The 21,831-nt window shown below is 34.1% G+C and overlaps 2 protein-coding genes and 1 long non-coding RNA gene across 6 annotated transcripts; 1 reads left to right on the top strand and 2 right to left on the bottom strand.

The window, feature by feature from the left end:
- The first annotated feature begins 2,657 nt into the window (after positions 1-2,657).
- LOC135265369 (uncharacterized) lies at positions 2,658-8,279 on the top strand. Its single transcript, XM_064354819.1, has 3 exons — positions 2,658-4,325; positions 4,376-4,825; positions 4,886-8,279. Exon 1 carries the CDS (start codon positions 2,982-2,984, stop codon positions 3,906-3,908), a length of 927 nt encoding a protein of 308 aa, XP_064210889.1. The 5' UTR covers positions 2,658-2,981; the 3' UTR covers positions 3,909-4,325; positions 4,376-4,825; positions 4,886-8,279.
- A 3,371-nt stretch (positions 8,280-11,650) lies between these two features.
- LOC107399093 (uncharacterized) lies at positions 11,651-12,694 on the bottom strand. The gene is made up of 2 exons (XR_001575769.2): positions 12,385-12,694; positions 11,651-12,319 (listed from the first exon to the last, which is right to left on the bottom strand). It is a non-coding gene; the product is annotated as an uncharacterized LOC107399093 (long non-coding RNA).
- Positions 12,695-17,507: 4,813 nt separating this feature from the next.
- Positions 17,508-20,454, bottom strand: LOC135265371 (uncharacterized). 4 transcript variants are annotated; one of them, XM_064354823.1, is made up of 6 exons: positions 19,875-20,454; positions 19,518-19,680; positions 18,315-19,250; positions 18,236-18,265; positions 17,841-18,186; positions 17,508-17,799 (listed from the first exon to the last, which is right to left on the bottom strand). In XM_064354823.1, the coding sequence occupies exons 1-3, from the start codon at positions 19,923-19,925 to the stop codon at positions 18,853-18,855; spliced, it is 612 nt and encodes a 203-aa protein (XP_064210893.1). In that variant the 5' UTR covers positions 19,926-20,454; the 3' UTR covers positions 17,508-17,799; positions 17,841-18,186; positions 18,236-18,265; positions 18,315-18,852. The 4 variants fall into 4 exon arrangements, with proteins under 4 accessions (XP_064210893.1, XP_064210891.1, XP_064210894.1 ...); XM_064354821.1 differs by having other exon boundaries at positions 18,236-19,250; XM_064354824.1 differs by having other exon boundaries at positions 17,508-17,788; positions 18,236-19,250.
- Positions 20,455-21,831: the final 1,377 nt, after the last annotated feature.

The raw sequence follows: 21,831 nt of genomic DNA, 5'->3' as shown, positions 1-21,831 counted from the left end.
TTATTACGCACATTGCTATGGCGTCCTTTTTGTTCCAGGTGTTGAGTTCTTCAACCCTATTCGCTGACGGTTTCTCTATTTCGCCTATTGCTATTGAATACACCCCCTTTGCCTTTAGGGCGCATTTTAGCTGGAACCGCCACTGCTTGTAGTTGTTTCCGTCGAATTTGTTTATTGCTGACAAATTTATTCCGTCTGCCATTCTTGTTTTCACGACACTCGTTTTTGTCTGTGAATCACCCGACACACTGGTTTTGACCGCACGAACCAGTTTTTAATCGCCCGAACGCGTGTTTCACTCGAACGTTACTGTAGACAAAACTGAACTAAAACTACCCTTGCGACCTGGGCCCATAACCTGTTGTGGTGGTGGTCGAGCAGTGGTAGGTAGTATTGAAACACGGTTGATAATACGGTTAATATATTAATGGAACGGGCAGGAAAGAATTGGAAACAATAACCGAGAGTTGCGAGTCTATACGTCGGCGACTGCACATCAACTCTTACTCTCTCTCGAGGATCCTTCATCTTCATCTGAAGCCGAACATGCGCACTAACAACAAGCACTCGCAGGGCACAAATTCGCGTCTGAATACAATGTAATTCCCAACAGGATTTGCAGAAGATTATAAAAATATAATGCTAAACATACCGCAAGAGTTAATATTAATTCGTAGTAATAGTGATGTCAATGCATTAATTTGTACAACAAATGAGAAAGCACGAGTTGTAATTGATAAAATTGCATGGCTAGTTCCACATATTGTGCCCGGTTTAAAGGAAGAGGTTAAATTGACAAAAACCATTGAAAAAGATAAAGAAATTGCAGTACCGTACAGAAGCTGGGAACTTCATTCGCTGCCACTCTTTACAAATACTACAAAGTGTAGTTGGCCTGTGAAAATCTCTACAAAATTTGAAACACCTCGTTATATTATCTTTGGCCTTCAAAGCAATAGAGAAGGACAACTTGATAAAAATATGAGTAAATTTGATAGAGGCGATATAACCAATATGAGAGTATTTCTAAATAATGAACGATATCCGTATGAAAATTTAAATATTTCATATAAAAAACACCATTTCGGTATATTATATGAAATGTTTACAAACTTTAGATCCCGATACTATTATACAGATAAAAAAGAAACACACATTACACCTACACAGTTTTTCGACAGTTATCCACTAATCATAATTGATTGTTCGATGCAAAAAACTGGTTTACAAACACAGTCTATTGCACTGAGAATTGAATTTGATACAGACACCGGTATAAGTGAGGGAACCACCGCATATGCATTAGTCATTAGTGATCGAGCCTTTACATATACACCGTTGACAAAATCTGTAAAACAAGTCTAAATTAATATTAATAGTAATGGAGAACGAAGTGATTATAGACGTTCAAGGTTACAAAATTGGAAAAAAGTTTATAGTTAAAGAACTGGCTGCTTTAAGAGGAGACAAACTCGCACACTATGTTTTTCAACCCCCTTTCCCTTCACAACTTTTGAATCCTCAAGATGAAAAACAAGTAAAATGGTTAATGAAGAATTATCATTGTATTGACTGGAATATGGGACATATTCCATATTGGAAACACGTACAAGTTATAAACAATGTGTTGAAGGATGTTGACAAAATTTACGTAAAAGGAAAAGAAAAAGCCGAATTTTTAAAAAAATATACACATAAACAAGTTATTGAATTTCCACAACAACCAACATTACACGCCGATAAAGTTAAATGCATGTACCATCTGAACGATAAAGCATATTGCAGTCTACATAATGTATTTTTTTTAAAACAAACATTTCGTTGAAAGTGTACAAAACATTGTGTAAATAATCTCAACTCATCAGTCTATTAGTAATCATGGATCAAGAGAGTTGGATAACGTGTCGTAATAATCCAGGACATCGCCTGAAAGTAAAACATCTTCGACGACATTTACGAAGATGTCTTCCACATCGTGAATATTCTTGGAGAAGTTTTGATTGCGGAAATGGGAATTATTTTGATTCAACTTTATCCCATAATACTAATAATGATTATCAACAATCATCGAGAAGCAACTTTGAAAATACAAACTCTTCAAAAAATATTTTTTGTAATGATATGGAATATTAATTGAATTAATTAATTGTAGTATTTATAAATAAATGTTATATATTTATAAACATTTGTATTTTTTTCATAATATTTACCACTCCCTTACACTTTCAATAATCCTTATACACCACCCAAAAAAATTCATTTTATTTATAAAAAAAGAGTTGATTATTGCAGTGGATATGAGTGATTTTTCTCATTTTTTCAATAAATTAAACAGGTTAACGATGTCCTTGAAACAGGCGGTTACACTCCATCCTGTCTACATAGGTCTTCTTTTTACATTTTTTTGTGTCTATATGTTAACCTTGATGGAATACACCAATGTAGTTGCAGTAAGTGCATACAAAGAAGTTGACCTTGACGGGAGCTTTTAACAATTTATAAATGTGCAGAGAGTGCATGCAGAAATTCATTCTGTGTTGTACAGGTAGTCTGTGTACGAAATAATGTGTTCAAATTATTTTGCTAATTTTAAACCGTGCACTCATGGTGACGAGTGTTGTCAGTGTCCCGGTCCCTCAACTAGGACAACTGTAAGTAACCAGTCATCAAAGTTATTATTTAAAGTATTGAAGGGAAAAGTTGCAAATCCCTATCAAAACCGTAGTGGTTTTAATAGGGATAAACCTAGAATCAATATCGTTTCTGATGTAATTATTAGACCTGCTAATTCAAAATTAATCAAAAATGATGAGACACAATTTGAACAATTTGCCAAGTCGTCTTTAAATCAATCTTTGAGGGAAGATTGTCTTGAAGAGGATGTGATTGAATGTAGTCAGTTAAGTGTGAAAGAGAAGCAATTAGCTAATCACGCTGTTGCTAATATTGTTCAAATCGTTGATGAGGATGATGATGATTCTATGGTTATTCCTTCATCACAATCTGATAGTGAATTATCGTTTTCTTTACCATTCACGCAATACCTGGCTCAACATGGTATTGAAAATGATTATTCGGACGACATCTCGTTGACCTTAATAGACCAGTTTATTAACGAAGACGAGGCGGCGTTCAATCCGGTTGTGGATGAAGGAACTTGTCCCATCAATAATTCGATTACCGATGAGTTAAATGTATTTGATAATGATATGGTGGTGGTGGTGGAAGAACCCCCAATCTCTCCCAGTCCACCACTACCACCACAAAGCCCCTTCGTTGAGCCAGTGTTTACCCGCCCCGTTACACTAACATCTCCTGAAGCGGCACCCGCGATATTAACTCAACCCCCTATGATAATATCGCAGGACATCATTGACGCTTTATCGGAGCCTTGGGTTGAGGTGGAAAACATTATCAATGGTAACGTTGAACATCCCCCTCAACCTAATTCACCGATTATTGAGGAAAATGATGTTCTGCCAGAGAGATTGGTGGTGGTAGAGGCCGAAAATAACATCATTCGGTCACCACAACCATCACCACCACCGTCACCCATAATATTATCACAGGGCGTCAATGACATGCAACAACCATCTGTCATTGACGCACTGGCAGAGCCGTGGGTTGAAGAGAGGAGGCAGGGTGAAGAGATGGATGTTGAAAATGACATCATTCAACCCTCTCAATTGTCACCCATTCTAGGGCAAATAAATAATAGGATTGAGAATAGGGTGGAGGGTGGAGACGATGACGACGACGAAGACATCATTCCACCCACTCCCCCTCACTCACGATCAAGGAGGCGTCGGCGCCCTAGAAAGCCTCGTAGACGTTCGCGAAAGTCCCCATTAATATTAATTATTAATAATTATAATATTAATATTAATAATGTTAATATTAATAATTAATATTAATAAATCCTATTTCCATCCTACACTCATATCAAGTACATTTAATTCGGACGCGATTTTCCAAATTTTAACATCATACTACCGACAACACGATGGCAAGCATGCTGCTCCTCCTCGAGGTCTTGCTGGATACCTATCTCTGAACACAAAAAAATATATATTTATATAGTATAAATAAAAGTCATTCAAAGATAGTAACAGAAGGCAGCAAATTTATAATTAAACTTTGTTAGTAACCTGTTTAATTTATTGATTTATATTTTCATAAGAAAATGCATCACTGTGAAAACTGTAATAAACAATTTACAACCCGTCAATCACGACTACGCCACGAAAAGCTCTATTGTCAAGTGGTCAAAAAACAGGAAAATGGAGGACCGGCCGCAAAAAAACAGAAAATATGTCATTCAACTGGTAAGTTTTAACTAATAGGTACTCTATTTTCAATTATTTTTCTTTTCTAGCTAGCAACAATTATATGTGCGTTACATGTAATCAAGAAATTGCTCCAAAGCTTATTACGGCCCATGAGAGAAGTAGACAGCATAGAAATAATTGTCAAACTACTCCCTTGGAGAATGGGGTGTTTGCACTCAGCAGTGCATTTAAATCACGCATCGCTTCGTATAGGATTTGTGATGAGGGCGATTATATCGATTTAAATGAATTTATGGATAAAATTCACAATAAATTACTTAGACTTATTGTTTCACAAATTGAAAAATTTAGTACAATCAAAATTAATTTGGAATTATTTGGATTGTATACCATTGAGTCAAAAAATATATTTGATGTAAAATCTTTCAATACTACTAACAGAATTGTCACTTTAGGCACGAATATTAGGAATATGTTGCATGACTTTCAAGAAGTTATTAGTCAAAAAATGATGGATTTTTTGGAACGAGATTCAGGTAGTTATATATTGTAAAAATCTTTATAATACAATTATTTTTTTTGCTTCTTTGTTTTAGGCTGGACACTTGTGAAAATCTTACATTTAGAATTAAATGTAAACTATTACAATCCATTGAAAGCTTCATCGTATATCCCACTACCGCCAAGCGTGAAAATGAAGAGGGCAATAGTTAATGTTCAAAATCAGGATATTCATTGTTTTGGTTGGAGTGTCGTAGCAGCAGTGTGTCTACCTATGGGACCAGAACATTTGCCCAGTTCATATCCACATTGGTCGACACTTTTTAATTTCCAAGGTATTGAATTTCCTGTAAAACTGGATAGTATTGCAAAATTTGAAAGTCAAAATAATGTCTCTATTAATGTTTACGGACTTGAATTACTTTATGTAAACAATAAGGTAAAATTTGAAATTGTGGGACCATTATATTTTACAAACTTTAAGAAACCGGTACACATAAATTTATTATTGTTGAGTGATAACGATGGTAATCAACATTACTGTACAATAACTAATTTGCCACGTTTAGTATCTTCCCAACTCTCAAAACATCATCATTCAAAATATTTCTGTGATGGATGTCTACAATATTTCACAACCCAAGCTTTATTAGATAGACATTCTTCGACTGATTGTGGAAAACTTTATGCTAGAATCCCAAATAATGAATTAATAACAAATAGATTTGGTTATAATGTTCCCGCTAATGTATTAGAATTTCAAAATTATCATCATAAAATGACTATTCCATTTATTGTTTATGCTGATTTCGAATGTTTATTGAAACCTATGAGTACAGTTGCACCAAATCCAAATCAATCATTTTCGATAAAAACTTTTCTCCATCAACCATATTCATGTGCATATTACATTAAATGTTCATATAACGATCAATTATCTAAATTCCAAAGTTTTCGAGGACAGTCATCTGTGGCTGACTTTATTACAGCATTAGAAATAGATTTGATAGAGATTTATAAAAAGTATTTAAGTATTGTACAACCAATGCTTCCATTAACTATTCAAGAAGAGTTTGATTATCTTACAGCAACGGAATGTCATATTTGTCAAAAACCTTTTCAACAGAATGATATTAAAGTAAAAGATCACTGTCATTTAACGGGTCGTTATAGGTCCGCCGCGCACAGTAATTGTAACTTGAATTTTCAAATTCCAAATTTTATTCCGATAGTATTTCATAATTTAACAAATTATGATAGTCACTTATTCATTAAAGAGTTGGCCCTTGAAGAAAGTGAAATTAATATTCTTGGTAAAACTAAAGAGAAATATATTACATTTTCGAAAAAAATTTGTGTAGGCGAATATCTAAATTCAAACAATCGAATAGTCAAGGAGCACTTACACTTGCGTTTTATAGATAGTTTTCAGTTTTTGGCATGTTCATTAGAAAAACTGGCAGCAGCCTTGGATGATGCTCAATGTATGGAAGTAAAACGATACTTTCCCGTTGACAGAGAATTTCAGTTAATTAGACAGAAAGGGGTTTTTCCATATTCATTTATCGATGATTTTTCTAAATTAGATCTCACGGAATTACCACAAAAAATTGATTTTTACGATAAACTTCGCGATGAGCATATTTCTGAAGATGATTATCAACGAGCTAATACCGTATGGAATACATTCCATTGTCAGACTCTAGGCGAATATTCTGATCTCTATTTAAAAAGTGATATTTTGCTATTAGCTGATGTCTTTGAGAATTTTCGAAACATGTGCCTTAAGCATTATGAACTTGATCCAGCACATTACGTGACAGCACCATCTCTTAGTTGGAATGCTATGCTTAAATTTACCCATGTAAAATTAGAATTATTGACTGATATAGATATGTTGCATTTTTTCAAAAAAGGGATTCGTGGGGGAGTTAGTACATGTGTTAAACGAGCGGCTCAAGCAAATAATAAATTTCTTCCAAATTATGACCCTTCGAAACCGACATCATACATTTTATACCTCGATGCAACAAATCTCTATGGTTGGGCTATGAGTGAAGTACTCCCTTTAGGTGGATTTACTTGGCTAACGCAAGACGAAATTAATTCACTTAGTATTATGGATTTGACTGATACCACACCTGAAGGTTATGTCCTTGAAGTAGATATCTCTTATCCTCATCATTTACACAACTCTCATAATGATATGCCATTTCTACCTGAAAATTTAATTCCACCAAACGGAAAATGTGCTAAACTCATTCCAAATCTATGTGCTAAAACAAACTACATAATACACTATCGAAATTTAAAACAAGCTCTACAAAATGGACTAGAATTGACAAAAATTCATAGAGTACTAAAATTCAATCAATCGTCATGGCTCAAACCATATATTGATTTAAATACGAAATTACGAAATCAGACTAAAGATAAGTTTGAAAAAGATTTATTTAAACTCATGAATAATAGTGTGTATGGAAAAACCATGGAAAATGTCGATAATCGGGTAGATATTAAACTGGCTACACATTGGAAAAAGAACGGTCACAAGTATGGAGCAGAGACATGGATAGCCAAACCACAATTTAAAAATTGTTCTATTTTTACTGAAAATTTAGTTGCAATAGAAATGAATAAAGTTCAAGTAACGTATGATAAACCTATTTATGTAGGATTCAGTATATTGGAAATTTCAAAAACTTTAATGTATGACTTTTTTTATAATTTCCTTAAAGTTAAGTATGGAAATAATGTACAGCTTTTGTATACGGATACGGATTCATTAATTTTAGAAATTTATACGGAAAACGTATATAATGATATTAAGCAGAATATTGATCGGTTTGATACTTCAAATTATCCCGAGAATAATATTCATGATATTCCTAAAACTGTGTCTATTATCGGTAAAATGAAAGATGAGTATGCTGGTGTACCAATTGTACTACTTTATGGCACCGGTGCCAAAGCATATTGTGTGCAAACAGTGAATGATTTAATTAAAAAGGCTAAAGGTGTAAGTAAACATGTAATTGATAAATCTCTAACACTGTTACAATATCGGGCAATTGCAACAAATCCTTCATCTTCATCAGTTTTCTGTGTTATGAACGTTTTCAAATCTTATTTACATAATATGTATACCGAATTAAGGAATAAAATAGCACTGTCTAATTTCGATGATAAACGATACATTTTAGGTAATTCAATTGACACATTAGCCTGGGGACATTACGATATTGATAGAGATCGAAATTTAGATTCTCTAATTAGAGAATTGCAAAAATATGTGGAACCCACTGATTGAATTTTACCTTATTGTAGATATGTAACGATATGTAACCATTTATTTATACTACATAGTTATTATTATTATTATTATGTATTTATAATTGATGTAATGTGTAAAGTATTTTTATTTGTATTTTGTAAGTCAACAATGAAACTTGTGCAACAAAAAGATTTATTAAAAATTTCTAATCACGACTATTCAGTTTGTGTACCCTATCAACACTTTCCTAAACATAATACTTTATTCAATAATAGTGTAAAAAGAGGACTAGTGGTTGGACGTTCTGGATGTGGAAAAACAAATGTGATATTAAGTCTTTTGCTGCATCCTAATGGATTACGCTTCACAGACATTTACTTATTTTCAAAAACCCTACAACAACCAAAATATCAATTTTTAAAATCGGTTCTGGCACCTCTCGATAAAGTCGGTTACTATGAATATGAAGATGGTGCCGAAATTCCTCCTCCTAAAGAAATCAAACCCTATTCCATAATAATATTTGATGATGTAGTAACTTGTAACCAAAATATAATACGTGATTATTTTTGCTTTGGTAGGCATTATAATATCGATTGTATATTTATTAGCCAAACGTATTCTTCCATTCAGAAACAATTAATTCGTGATAATGCTAATTTCATAATTATCTTTCCTCAGGATGTATTAAATTTAAAACATATTTTTAATGATCACGTTGGTACAGATATGTCATTTGAAACCTTTCAGAAAATGTGTTCACAGTGTTGGCAAAAACCGTATGGATTTGTTACTATTGATAAGGATGCTGAACAAGACAATGGGCGTTATCGTAACGGTTTTGATCAGTTCATTAAAATATAAATGTAAATGTTTGTCAAAGATTTATTTATTAGTCGACGATCGACATGGATAAACGTTTAGCTTTAGAGCTGGATAAGGCAAGACGACACGTTAAACAAAAAGTACGATCATTATCTTCACACATTGCAAGTTCGCAAAGACGTTTCGCAACCCACATTCAACCTCTAACCGATCCAATAAAAAGTTTAATTTCTGAAATTAAACATGAACGCGAAGTTGTCCCAAAACAGGAAAAAATATCAATTCATCATGAGGTCAAACAACCGGAGGCGAAGCGACTTTTTGAGTCAACGACTACAAGCCGTAGTACTACATCGCTCGATCCACGTTTCAGTTTAATGCGACAACATGCGGCTGCTAGCACACCCAGAGAGGAGGGAGAGTCACTCAAGAACGTGACCATTGGAAAGTTACAAGAAACATTAATAAATTTGTCAAAAACCGATGCATTTCGCCATTTTCTTAAACAATGGACCGGTTTACCTCGACAGTACATTGAAGATATGATTATTGACACAGAAAACAAATTTGATCATCAATATGGTGTGAGACATGGAACCGAGGCAAATAAATTTTTTATTGGCAATTCTGAAATTGATTTCAAAGACGATCATGTAATCGTTCAAAATGTAGCTTATCCTGATACACCTGGATTATATGAATTATTATTTAAAAAAAATCCAACTAATTATACTCAATCAGATTTAGAAACTTATCGAAATATTGTCATTCGAACCAATGCAGACAGAAAAAACTATAAACCAAATGCACAAATTCTGGGTAATGTAGGGAACAAATATAAAACAATTATTCGACATTTCTCGAGACAGCCACTACCGCTTCAGGAACACCGTGCATCTCAATCGCCGCCATTTTACAGTGATACTGAAGAAAGCCTTGATGCCGATCAAGGTCAATCGACTCCTGTCCAGCAACGAAGCCGCAGTAGTAGTCTTTCAATTCTCGTACCACCAGCACGTAAACAGTATCCGCGACTTCGCAACATACCTGCAATACAACGATTGCAGGCTCAAGGTCATAAACAATCAACTCCGACAAGTAGTATCCAACCAATATCAAAAAGAGTTAAGGGTGGTGGTATTCTTCGCACATTGGCTTTAACAGATAAAAATTTAGAATTTGTTCCCTACAAAAATCCCAACACACTCGTAAATAGACTACGTCTTTTATTATCATCGACAGTAGCTGGTAATAATAATCATATGAATGAAATCAATCGCATCATAACAGAATTGCGTGAATCGAAAATAATTCGTTAATAATTTAGAGACGACTTGTATATATTGCAAACACATTATATTTTATAGTTAGTATTTCTACATACTTTATTCATTCAATAGACAAGAATATGACATTAGATAAATTTGGTGAACACATTAGTGAACACAGAATTCGGACAACTTTACAACGTGTCAAATCTTTCTCATATACCACAATCTCACTCTTTGGGACACTGGATCCAGCTAAAAAACTTTTTGTATTATTTAATATTGGTACGAATTATATTTTTCCATTAAAAGAAGCAACGATTACGTCTGTACATGGTAGTCCATCGAGCGGGTGGATTGCATTAATTAATTCGAAACAAACTACGAATTTAATTGGTCAAATTTTACGTGAAGGTGACAAACTATCATTTAAATATGGACCCAAAACATCAGAAGCTAAACCGATATATATAGAAATAGTTTTAAAAGTACCAATCCACCATGAAGCGTAGTGATTTAAATATTAAGCGTCAAGTTGTTAATGAACTACATGCACCGGCGAGAGTGAACTTTAAAAGACGACGTGTGATAGTGAAAGGTTTAAATGATTTATTGCAACTCGATCTGGTTGAAATGATACCATATTCACGCGTCAATAAAGGCTTTAAGTATATCTTAATGGTTATCAATGTTTTTTCTAAATTTGTATGGGCTGTTCCATTAAAGAATAAGTCGGCTTTAAGTGTTGTAAATGCAATGAGTGAAATTTTAAAAACTCGACGTAACGTTCCTAAAAACATTCAAACAGATCTGGGAAAGGAGTTTTACAATAAACATTTTCAACAATTAATGAATAAATACAAAATTAATCACTACAGTTCTTATTCGAATTTAAAAAGTAGTGTCGTCGAGCGCGTGAATCGAACAATCAAGGGAATGATGTATAAAGAATTTTCGGTGCAAGGTCACTACAACTGGATAAACATTTTACCTGGCATAATAAAAAAATACAATAATACCAGACATAGGACTACTGGTTTAAAACCGATTTCAATAAATAAGAAAAACGAACGCAAAGTTTTGGATCAAGTTTATAGTCATCTTAAAACAATGGACATTTATAAACCCAAATTTAAAGTTGGTGATTTTGTTCGAATTAGTAAACATCGACATCTTTTTAAGAAAGGGTACACCCCAAATTGGAGTAATGAAGTATTTACAGTTTCGAAGATTCAAAATACTAATCCTAGAACTTATTTGCTACAAGATGTTTCTGGAGAAACAATACGAGGAGGTTTCTACACTGAAGAATTACAAAAAGTTAAATATCCGAATGTATATCTCGTTGAGAAAGTTTTACGAAAGAAAGGTAACCGTTTATTCGTCAAGTGGAGTGGAATGGATAAAACTCATAACTCTTGGATTAATTCATCGGATATTACATAGATAATTATTATTATGAATTGTTTTTTAATAAAATAAACTAAAAGGAATCGATTAAAACACTTTATTTCATCAATATTATAGGTAGTACATTAAATATCCTTAAATCTATTATAAATCCTCCATATTATTCTACCACTTATTTAATTATAAACTAATTAAATCAAGACGCCTCTTGAAACCTTTGCCTTTGACGCGCGCCCGACACTGATCAAGGTTAACAAGTCTGCATCACATTACCTATGCACATAAATAATATATGAATACAAATACTATAAAAAATAAAACTACAACAATGCTATTTTTAGTAACTAATTTGAATTTCTGAATTGTAGTTTTGTCTGTGGAAAGCAATTTCACATATCCACATTTTGGAGAATGTTTTTTATGCTCCATAAACGCATCATCACTTTTTTCCCATCGTGAAATTATTACTCCACAAACAAAACACTGGGTACAATCAGATATTTGAATATAAAACAATCCCGCTTTTGCTAAACTCCATGGAGATGGGTATGAATGTACCCAGTTCTTATATGATAACAGTCTTTTATCAAAACACTCGTATAAACTTTTTTCATATTGTCCATCGTCTAGACACATGATTTTTTATTTATTTATTTATTTTAAGAAACTATCACTAGCACAAAACGCACACTACTTCACACACATAAGTCTTTTTCCGATAATTTCATCCTACTCTTCGGCACCCTCGTTAACTGTAAATGAAATATACATTTCTTTAATTTCTTTTCATCCTCCATTTTACATTATGTTCCCTTACCTAATATTTCATCATCAACACGTTGAAACTCAAAACAATGTGCAGATGTCGGGTTTCTAGCATCTTCTTTTCCCAAATATATTAAATATAGTGGACGTGGATCTCGTAATAACTCATCAATTTTCTCCTCAGTCAAATAATCACTTATTCTTCTCGGCAGAAACACTGCATAATTGTCCAACTCAACAAGCACTGAATTTCCGAACAGAGACTTTGTGCGTCTAATATTATGTATGCGGAATCTTGTGTTCAACTCTAGCTCACCAGCTTTTAAAATGGGCTTCTGTCCGCATCGAGCGATTCGATTCAATACATCAATGACCCAGCAGCGAATACTCTTAGACATTAACACAGATATATGCACTTTTTTATATTCTTATTTCTCGGAGGATTAAATCAGTACTGACTGCTATCAAACTTGTACTAAATTCTATATATTAACTATACCCCCACTTTTTAACCTTGAATGAAAATGCACCAATATTGTGGCCTTGAAAAAGTGAAATATTGAGAAAAAGTGAGATGAAAACATCAAAGATAAAGAGGGAATGAGTGGTCTTGAAACAGGGAGCGACTCTGCTTGCTGGTCACACTTACTTGTATCAGCAGGTTGAAATAGGTGTACATAAAAACATGTAGCTTTTTTTACAACTTTTATTTTTTTATACAATAATATAATATTTATATTTTACTACGACTACTACTTAGCTAAACTACACTATTCTCTACGAAAGAACCCCGGCCCTAAAAAATTCACAATAAATTACTGTTGAAAAAGAACAATAAAACTTACTTCTTTAATTTAAGGCATTATGATTCTTTTTACTCCTCAGGAAGTCGAGGTAGCTGGGCTCATTAAAATGATCCCAGTTCTCCTCTTCTTCTTGCACCATCACTTTACTTATGACATTATGATTCTTTTTACTCCTCAGGAAGTCGAGGTAGCTGGGCTCATTAAAATGATCCCAGTTCTCCTCTTCTTCTTGCACCATCACTTTACTTATGACATTATGATTCTTTTTACTTCTTATGAAGTCGAGGTAGCTGGGCTCATTGAAATGATCCCAGTTCTCCTCTTCTTCTTGCACCATCACTTTACTTGAGGCCCTTTGCTTTTCTTTATCGGCCCGATGGCACTTCTAAATGTGCCTTTCGAGCCGAAACCAAAGAAGAATGTGGTTTTTGTCGTATGGACAAACTATGATATCCTCTGAAAAAAAATTATTTCCAACTAAACTACTAAAAAAATATTAAACTTACCAGGAGTATTAAAAATAGAACTTTTTCTGATGGGTTCCATTTTTTAAGAATTGCTTGTTATTGTAGATATACACAAGAACTGTGTTACACAACACAACACATTAACTTTTATACAGTTTGGGGTGGAAAATGAGTAAGGACAATTGCGCGATTCATCTTGAATGAGTGAGGAGTTGTTGGCCTTGCAAAAGTGGGGAGTAACATGAATGGCCTTGACCTTGAAAACATCAAGGTCCAATAATGCCTTGGCCTTGAAGTGGTGGGGGAAGTGGAGGGGTTGGCCTTGAAAAAGTAAGAGAGAGAACGAGTGACCTTGAAAGAAAGAGAGGGAAAATGGGCGGGGTCAAACTCAAGGTCAAGGTTGTGTTGTGTTGTCCCCCCATTCGTTATCTACTTAGAAAGTTGATTTAGTTACATTATTATCGGAGTATCTAAAAATACTGAGCACTTAATCCAGGAATAAATTGCGATTTTATTTTTACAGCATTTTTTAAATAAAAACTGCGTTTTTACTTTGCTCATTTTGTTTACCAAAACTCGACTACAATTACAGCTGTACCTATTCAAACTGAAACAATATTTTAACAATGAATGTTAGTAGGATGGCTATAAAACGAATATGACACAGATTTGGTTTATAACGAGCATCTGGATAACTTACCTATCGCCACAAGAAAAATATAGTTTTGAAATTCGGAGTAAATATTTAAAAATTCAAATGAAATTAGAATGCATTTGGTAAATATTTAAGTAACGTTCATTCAAGTTTTATGCCGCGTTTAAACCTCTCTTTAGGGCCAGGAACATTTTTCCTCCTTTTACGGTTTCATTTAAAAGCAATTAACCACTTTTTCGCTCTAACAATGCCATTTAAGGTACCCTAGAGTTGGTAATCATCCCAAAGCATCGATTTTACATAATTATAGATGGAACGGCTCCACTGTTGGAACTTCTGGTCATGATTACATCACGTTCATAAACTATGTAATCTGCTAATTAAAGAAAATCTGAGAGAAAGTCGCATTTTCCTAAAGTTATTCAAGGGAGGTATCTGTAGCTTGCAGGATCAGTTTAACTTCCAACAAATTGTAAAGGGTTTGCGCTAAGAAGTGACGCAGAGATGGATTTCACTGGCCACATCAATCTCCTTCAAGGAAGATCCACGAAACTGTGTAAAGCATAACAGAGAAGATGCGTCAGAATTTTTAAAACTCCTTAAAAATAAACGCGATCCCTGGCTTGATTGATACGCAAATATTTAATCGATTTAATTTTATTCAGACAAATATTTTAGAAACGTTTTTATTCTCCCTATACTGACTCAGTGAATTTAATTAGTGTCCATTCAAATATCATATAATTAATGCCCAATGAATCTAATTTATGTAATTACTTCAAAGTAACATTCAATAAACAGTCTGCAACAGCAACATCAAAAACAATGGTTCATTCAAATTCAGCGATTTTATTACACCTGTTGATTTAATATAATATTTACCGCGAATAAAGTATTTAAAGTTGTAACTGAAATTGCTTTAGGTTTTGTTAAAATAAAAGCAATACATAATAAATAACCGTATTTATTTGGTTTTAGTATGCCACTAGTTAATTAATTTACTACTAAACTTATAGAAAAATTTATTTTACACCCAAGCTTGTACCAAACTTGAATCTGTTAACAAATAAAAAATGGTTTGTATCAATGCTATTTGCTTTTGCCGTCACTTTCCTCCAGAAATAACAAGTCAAGCAATAAATCGAAGAAATGGATATTTTGCAGCTATAAACTCTTTAAATCAACATAAGATCGTTTTTACGACTTGAAGATTTCTGCACGCACAATGTAAGATTTAACAAACCGTTGCAGGACAAAATTTAACAAAATTCTTATTTCCTCAAGCATTATTTAAATACTATATCTAACAATTGGTTTGTGCCACAACAGCAATTAATTAAAGTATTAAGAGTGAGATATGTGGAATTTTTTTGTTACAATAAAGGTGCAAGAAGAGCCCACACTACGTTTTGGTTGAATTTAACCAACTCACCTATTACTATTAAATTAGAGGCTTCTTATTTCAAATACAAATAACTCAGCATCACGGACGCACATCAGACCACACCGTTCCTCAAACAAAACTGAAGGAAATTCATTTAAGTTTCAGTTATTAATAGCTTTCCTGTTTGCAACAAATTTTATTCATTTTCCCACATAAAATAAGTTCATTCGAACATCAACAGCTTTATTAATTACAGTTTATAGTACACATAAATTTACAATACTACAATACTTTTCGTCTGTTTGTACATTTTTAATGCTTAAGCTAGTTCTAACATAATATTTCATAAAATGCTTAAACAGTTTCAAACACTGGTAAAGCTTGTAACAATAAATAAAAACTTGACTAACGTCCGGACTAAAATTGCTAAAATTTAATTATAAAAACACACATTAGTCCACAATAACTTACGTACCTACAATTCGTCATAATCACACAAATCACACGTAATTACTTTTTAAGAATTATTAGCTGGGATTCACTAAATTGTGATTAATACCTATCGTTTTCTTCCACCTAATACTGCGATAATTACAGGGATAAAATCGTCTCAGTTCACTTCTCCACAAAGTAAATGTATTACTCTGCAGTTACTAAAAATGAGTTAGTAGGTGAAACAAAATTTAAATTACGAAACTTACCCCAACTTTAAGTAAAAAACACATTAGAGCTAATTATCTTGTACGAAGACACAAGCTGATGGAAATCTGTACCTATCAGCGTACGGTCTTCCATTTTCATCAGCCGTCAGTAACAATTTTTCGACGAACTTTTGTCGATACCTTGTTTTTAACTTTCTCACCTTCTCGTAAAATTTGCACATTTGATTTTTTCTAAAACACGTACTAAAGTCCGTCCTTATTCACAATAAAATTTAAAAAACTTACATCACGCAGACCTCTACGGACACTCCTTGTTTGTATCCATCGAAGTTGTAGATAAATTTCAGATTATTTTTTATATTATATGCCGCTTTTGGGTATATAATACTTTTGCGTGATGCACAAATACAGGAAGTGTCTTGGTTCCTACTCATAATGGGCTCTATTACTGCCATACTCTGAAAGTACCGAGAAAACTCCTTTTCGCGGCTTTTTAATATTTTGGAAAATAGTTCTTTAGGGTAGCGGTCCAAGTGTTCACAGTACGTGTGATTTTGGCACTTGGGGACCACCGTCTCGTACAAAAAATCACCCCCAATTTCACTCGAATCCGGAAAGGTCAAACCCTTGCGATCATCTAAAACTACGAATTTACTACTTCTTTCCTCATTAAAACCAGTTTAAAATTACACAATTAGAAGACGAATGAGAGAAAAAATTAGAGTGTCTTCATTAAAAAACTTTGTGTTATTCTGTTATATTCTCTGAGATTAGTTTACACTGATTAACGCTTGCTAAACTTACCCATCTTGGCTGGATTAAATGACATGGCTTGAATGCCCAACTAAAAATCAATTTATTAATCAAACTTGTAACAGCTTAATCACACAGCGCTTCACAAGATATATTCCTACCTCTTTGAAAACGGCAAAAACCAACACAAAAACCTACATTTCTTCCACTGCCACTGAAGGTTGTGTACTGTCTTCTGAACAGGTACATCTGACACTAACAGCAAAGGATTAAGAGTTAATGATACTTACCGTCCACCACCTTGACCATCATTTTCACTAACAGCAGGAGACCGGCTCCGAAGGGTATTCGACTACGAAATTCTTTCACAAGAATTTACAGGTCGCCGTGACATCAAAACTCATGTTTACTTTTATTTCATTAGAAAAGGTGGAAAAAAAAACGAATGTATAGAATCAAAGTTTTATTGTACCGGGAAATGGTATAACATTTCAGCTTCAAAGACACGTCTATTGATCGCAATTTAAGGAAAATTAGTTGTCAGCAAACTCTCCTAAACTCGGTTAAAATTAATAATTGGTTCGTATGCACAGACACAGGCGGAAGGAAACCAGAATAAATCCCACACAGGTTTTCCGTATTCATCGGCAACCAACAGCAACATATCGCTGTACTTTTGCATACACTTCGTCCTAACTTCCCGCGGCGTTCCCTGGAATGATCTGCAAGCTGTTTCAGCTCTAATAAGAAAGTAGAAATCGTAATCACTTCATGCACTTACACACATTCTTCTGTCCTTACGCCTTGCTTGTAGTTATCAAAATTGTAAACATATTTCCACTCGTTTCTGACGTTTTGCGCCACTTTGGGATATTGCGTTTGGACGTGAGAATTGCAGATGTAATATTCAGTTACTCCGTACAATCGATTTTTGATAGATTCTTCCTCGGCGGTGCTTTACGGCATGAAATAATCTTCCCCGTATGTGGTGTTTTCTAATATTACGCTAAATTTATTTTTGGGGTAATGTCCGACGTCCTCACAAAATGTTTTGTTACCGCTACACTTTGGAGCAATGAAAGTTTCATGCTCTTCTAGCGAGTTCGGAAAAACGATGTGATTGTTTCCTGCCATAAAAAATAATTAAATTTTCATTTTCAAGGCGATAAATCTTACTCTGCCAGGCTGGACTTGCTTGAATACTGACTAAAAAAACTATAAGAAAATCCAGAAAAAGAGAAAAGAAATAACTAACCACTTCCATAGTCATAAAATAAACACAGACGAAAACACACTTCACCCACATTCGACGTTTGCAGCCACGAAGAATAATGTTGAATAGAATCGTAAATAAGTGATTAGGAAAGTTGAAAGGGTTTAGGGTTTCGGCCAAAGGTGGGGAGAAGGGTTCGTTCATTGGTTGTGGTTTGCTTCTGTATGATTTTATTCAATAAATAATCCCGCTGCCGTTTTTACAATAAAAAGTTCAATCACATAACTTATATCACATTCTTTATTTTATTTTCCTTTCCCTTTCGACCTTAAGGAAACATCGTCGGCGCCAAATCGGGACAAAAAACTCAGATCCTTCCTGTAAGAGCAGCAGCAGGCTGACGGTAACTGGAATGTGTCCGGGACGGGATCCCCATTTTCAGATAAAGACATCATCCTCCGCAACATGTATTTTTGCTTGCAGCTGGTTATGTAGCCGTTCGCCCTGTCGCCGATGAGGTCACAAGCCGCCCCTTCCCCGCAACACTCTGTCACCGACACAGAAATCAACTTTCAACCCTTTACTTTCGGCAAATTTCCGTCCTAATCCCTTGAATGTATCCGTCTTCCTCTTGATTGATTATGACCTTCCACTTGTTGTTTTTGTTGATGCCAACTCGGGGGAAAATCGTTTTGGATATGCTCGTGCAGATGAACGCCTCGAAGTCGCCGTTTCTGTTGGTGATGCTGTAGCGCTCATCGAGGGGTTCGTCCTTGCCGAATAAATCAGTATGCACCCGCTTGCGCTTAAGCACGTTTTTCACGTGGTTGTAAGGATAAGAATCAAAGTCCTCACAAAAAGTGTTGCCTTCGGCACACTTAGGAGGACCGTCGATTTTCGGAACATCATTGAAAATCACTTGGTACGTGTCGGGAAATATTATGTCCTGGTCGCCGAACTCCCCGCCCAGCAAATCCCCTAAAAGCGACCAATTAGTTTTCTAACAAATTTCAAGCAAAAAATAAGGACAAATAAACACACTTGTTTAAGTGTGGACGATAGGTCAAGGTTACGTGTTTTATGTAAAGACATAAACAAAAACAAACAGTGGCGTTTCAATCAAAATTTCATTTTTTCGTGTTTGTTTCCTGTTCCCAAAACCACTCTCTGAATTTATGCCATTTTGAAATTAACCTTGGACTAGGTTTATAAATCTGCGCTAAGTAGACGAAGATTGATTCGTACCTCGGAACAAAATCCTGGTTTTAGTTTTATTCTTGTCATCTTTTAACGCCTCGCCGGTTAGTTGTTTAATAAAAGTGATAGCGCTATCATTAATCCCTTCAGTCACTTTGGAGATGGCTTCAAGCGACTCTTTAAATTGAGGTCGCGTCTCTGCAATATACACCTACAACAATTGCAGTGATTAAAGTATTAAGTAAAGTAATCATCAGTAGAATGGAACAGCGGTTTGTTTAAACATTTTCATGGTTATTCACATAAACTCGATCGACAGGTTTGTTTTTTTCTAAAAGCAATTTCCGACTTTGTTCCTCGAATCGGTTTCAAATACTTTCGCGCAATTAGACAAAGTGTACTCACCGTTACCGCAAGCACCACTAAAATAAAAAAGACGTAGCAATTTTTCACCATCGTCTTCCACAATTAGCCGCTGAAGACGCATTTACAGTTACTTGCACTAGTTTGCAAAGATTGTTCGTTGCGCTCAAATCCTTATGAAATTCCGAGTCCCCATTTAAGCCAGTTGTAAACACAAACTGATACATTGCTAGTTACAATTTTCGAATAACAAACTACACTACACTTGATAATGACTGTAGTCGCAATAAATTATAGCAAGTAACACATTAGCCGCAAGGTTTAGTCATCATATCGTAAATGAAAGTTCGATCAAACTCGTTCTCGTTTTATTTATAGAGTGCCACTAAATCTACAAATTATTTTCAAATACTGTGCTCCCGCCAAAGCGCAACACAAACTGTTTGAAACTAGTTTCGTTTCTGTGTTTATAGGTATAAACGCTTCATGTGTGGAAATTTACATAATTTACTGGCCAGCAATTAGACTCCGGTACGCGTCCGTGAAAGTCTTTAAATACACAGATACATCTTCACTTCTGAGTGATTTCACTCGATGGCCGTCAACCATGACCGGGGAATTACCAAATTTTTGCGCACTTGACTCACTTCACTGTGGCAAAAAATACATTAACAACAAATAGCTTTTTTTTTAAATTAAATGAGATTTCAACAAATAATACCATAAATATTAAATAGGTACATTGGTTTAATAGATAATATACATAATTTAACTTGTAGATAACTCTTTATTTGAATGTGTAATCGGTATTGCATAAGTCAGTGGCCACATTTGGAAAATACCTAAACTCAAACAGCTCGCAAACACAACAAAATCTTACTTGCAAATTCCACTTTTGCATAAATCCGCGTCACCTTCTTATTAAAAAAATTATTCGAGGAGTTATTTATACCTTTCTGCGGTCGCAATTATTATTACCTTTTTGTTTTTATTTGCTATTGTTAAATGTGTGTTTATCGCTCATTTGCATGGCTCAAAACATGATCGCGCAGCAGCTTGCCTGCTCTAGTAACTTAAAAGGCTCAAGACCCTCTGGGAGCTGGCGCATACGTTTTACGTGTAAACTGTTTTTACTGTTTTTAGCCGCAAATTTAGACTTGAAGAGTTTCTTGACATTTGCAGTGTTTCTTTATAAGTAAATGTAGTTCCAAGAAACATTCTTGATTAAAATAAATGGCTAGATATTTTTTTATTAAATAAAATGTCTGTTAATGAAGTTGATACGAATTTTTGATAACGGTGCATTGTATTGAGAATTTAAAAAAACCATTTTATAGGAAATTTAAAAATACAGACCTGAGATATTTTAGATTTTTGTTAACTGTTCTTAATTGATAGATATAAAGCAAAAATTAAATTGTAAGTAGGCAACTTTTAATGCATCCTTCTTCGAATGCGTAGCTAGCTGGAAGAAGATTTATGACGGGTTTAGGACGCACCGCTGGAGGTAGCCACCATTGGGGTGACCCACAAGATAATAATTTTATTGCCTTTGTTTAAGACAGAGAAATGTATCGGCACAAATAGGAATTTTAGCGATTTCTATAATAATGGTATAAAATTAAAGCACATGATTTCGGAATTAATTTTTTTAACAAAATAATTAGGTACCTATAGATTTGCATTACGTTTTTTTTGTGTAGACACTGCTATCAACGTATCTTATGAGATTTTGAAATACGAGTAATCACGCTCGCTATTTTTTTGAATACTTTTAACAATAAAATTATTCCTGTTTTAAAAAAAAATATAAAAAAAGATGATTAAAACTTTGGTACTTAGCTTCGTTCTGTACAGGTTTTGTGATAGAACTACTGAGCTCCCTCACCACGACAAGGTGTCAACCCACTGAGGAAGTTTTTTTTTACTTTTATTGTTCAAATTAAAAATTATAATTATTATTAAAATGCTTATCATCATATTATGTATTTATGTAAAA

The sequence above is a fragment of the Tribolium castaneum genome, chromosome 2 (genome assembly GCF_031307605.1).
Source record: "Tribolium castaneum strain GA2 chromosome 2, icTriCast1.1, whole genome shotgun sequence".
Classification (NCBI taxonomy): domain Eukaryota; kingdom Metazoa; phylum Arthropoda; class Insecta; order Coleoptera; family Tenebrionidae; genus Tribolium; species Tribolium castaneum.
Note: the sequence above shows the minus strand (reverse complement) of the source record. Positions and strands in the feature narration are given on the sequence as shown.

What these genes read in the sequence shown, in the direction of transcription:
- LOC135265369 (XM_064354819.1), top strand. Translation starts at nt 2,982, where the DNA reads ATGGTTATTCCTTCATCACAATCTGATAGTGAATTATCGTTTTCTTTA.
- LOC135265371 (XM_064354821.1), bottom strand. Translation starts at nt 19,925, where the DNA reads ATGGTGAAAAATTGCTACGTCTTTTTTATTTTAGTGGTGCTTGCGGTA. An exon ending in TAGTGGTGCTTGCGGTAACG is followed by an intron (nt 19,681 to 19,874) that starts GTGAGTACACTT and finishes CAATTGTTGTAG; the next exon opens with GTGTATATTGCAGAGACGCG. An exon ending in AACCAGGATTTTGTTCCGAG is followed by an intron (nt 19,251 to 19,517) that starts GTACGAATCAAT and finishes GGTCGCTTTTAG; the next exon opens with GGGATTTGCTGGGCGGGGAG.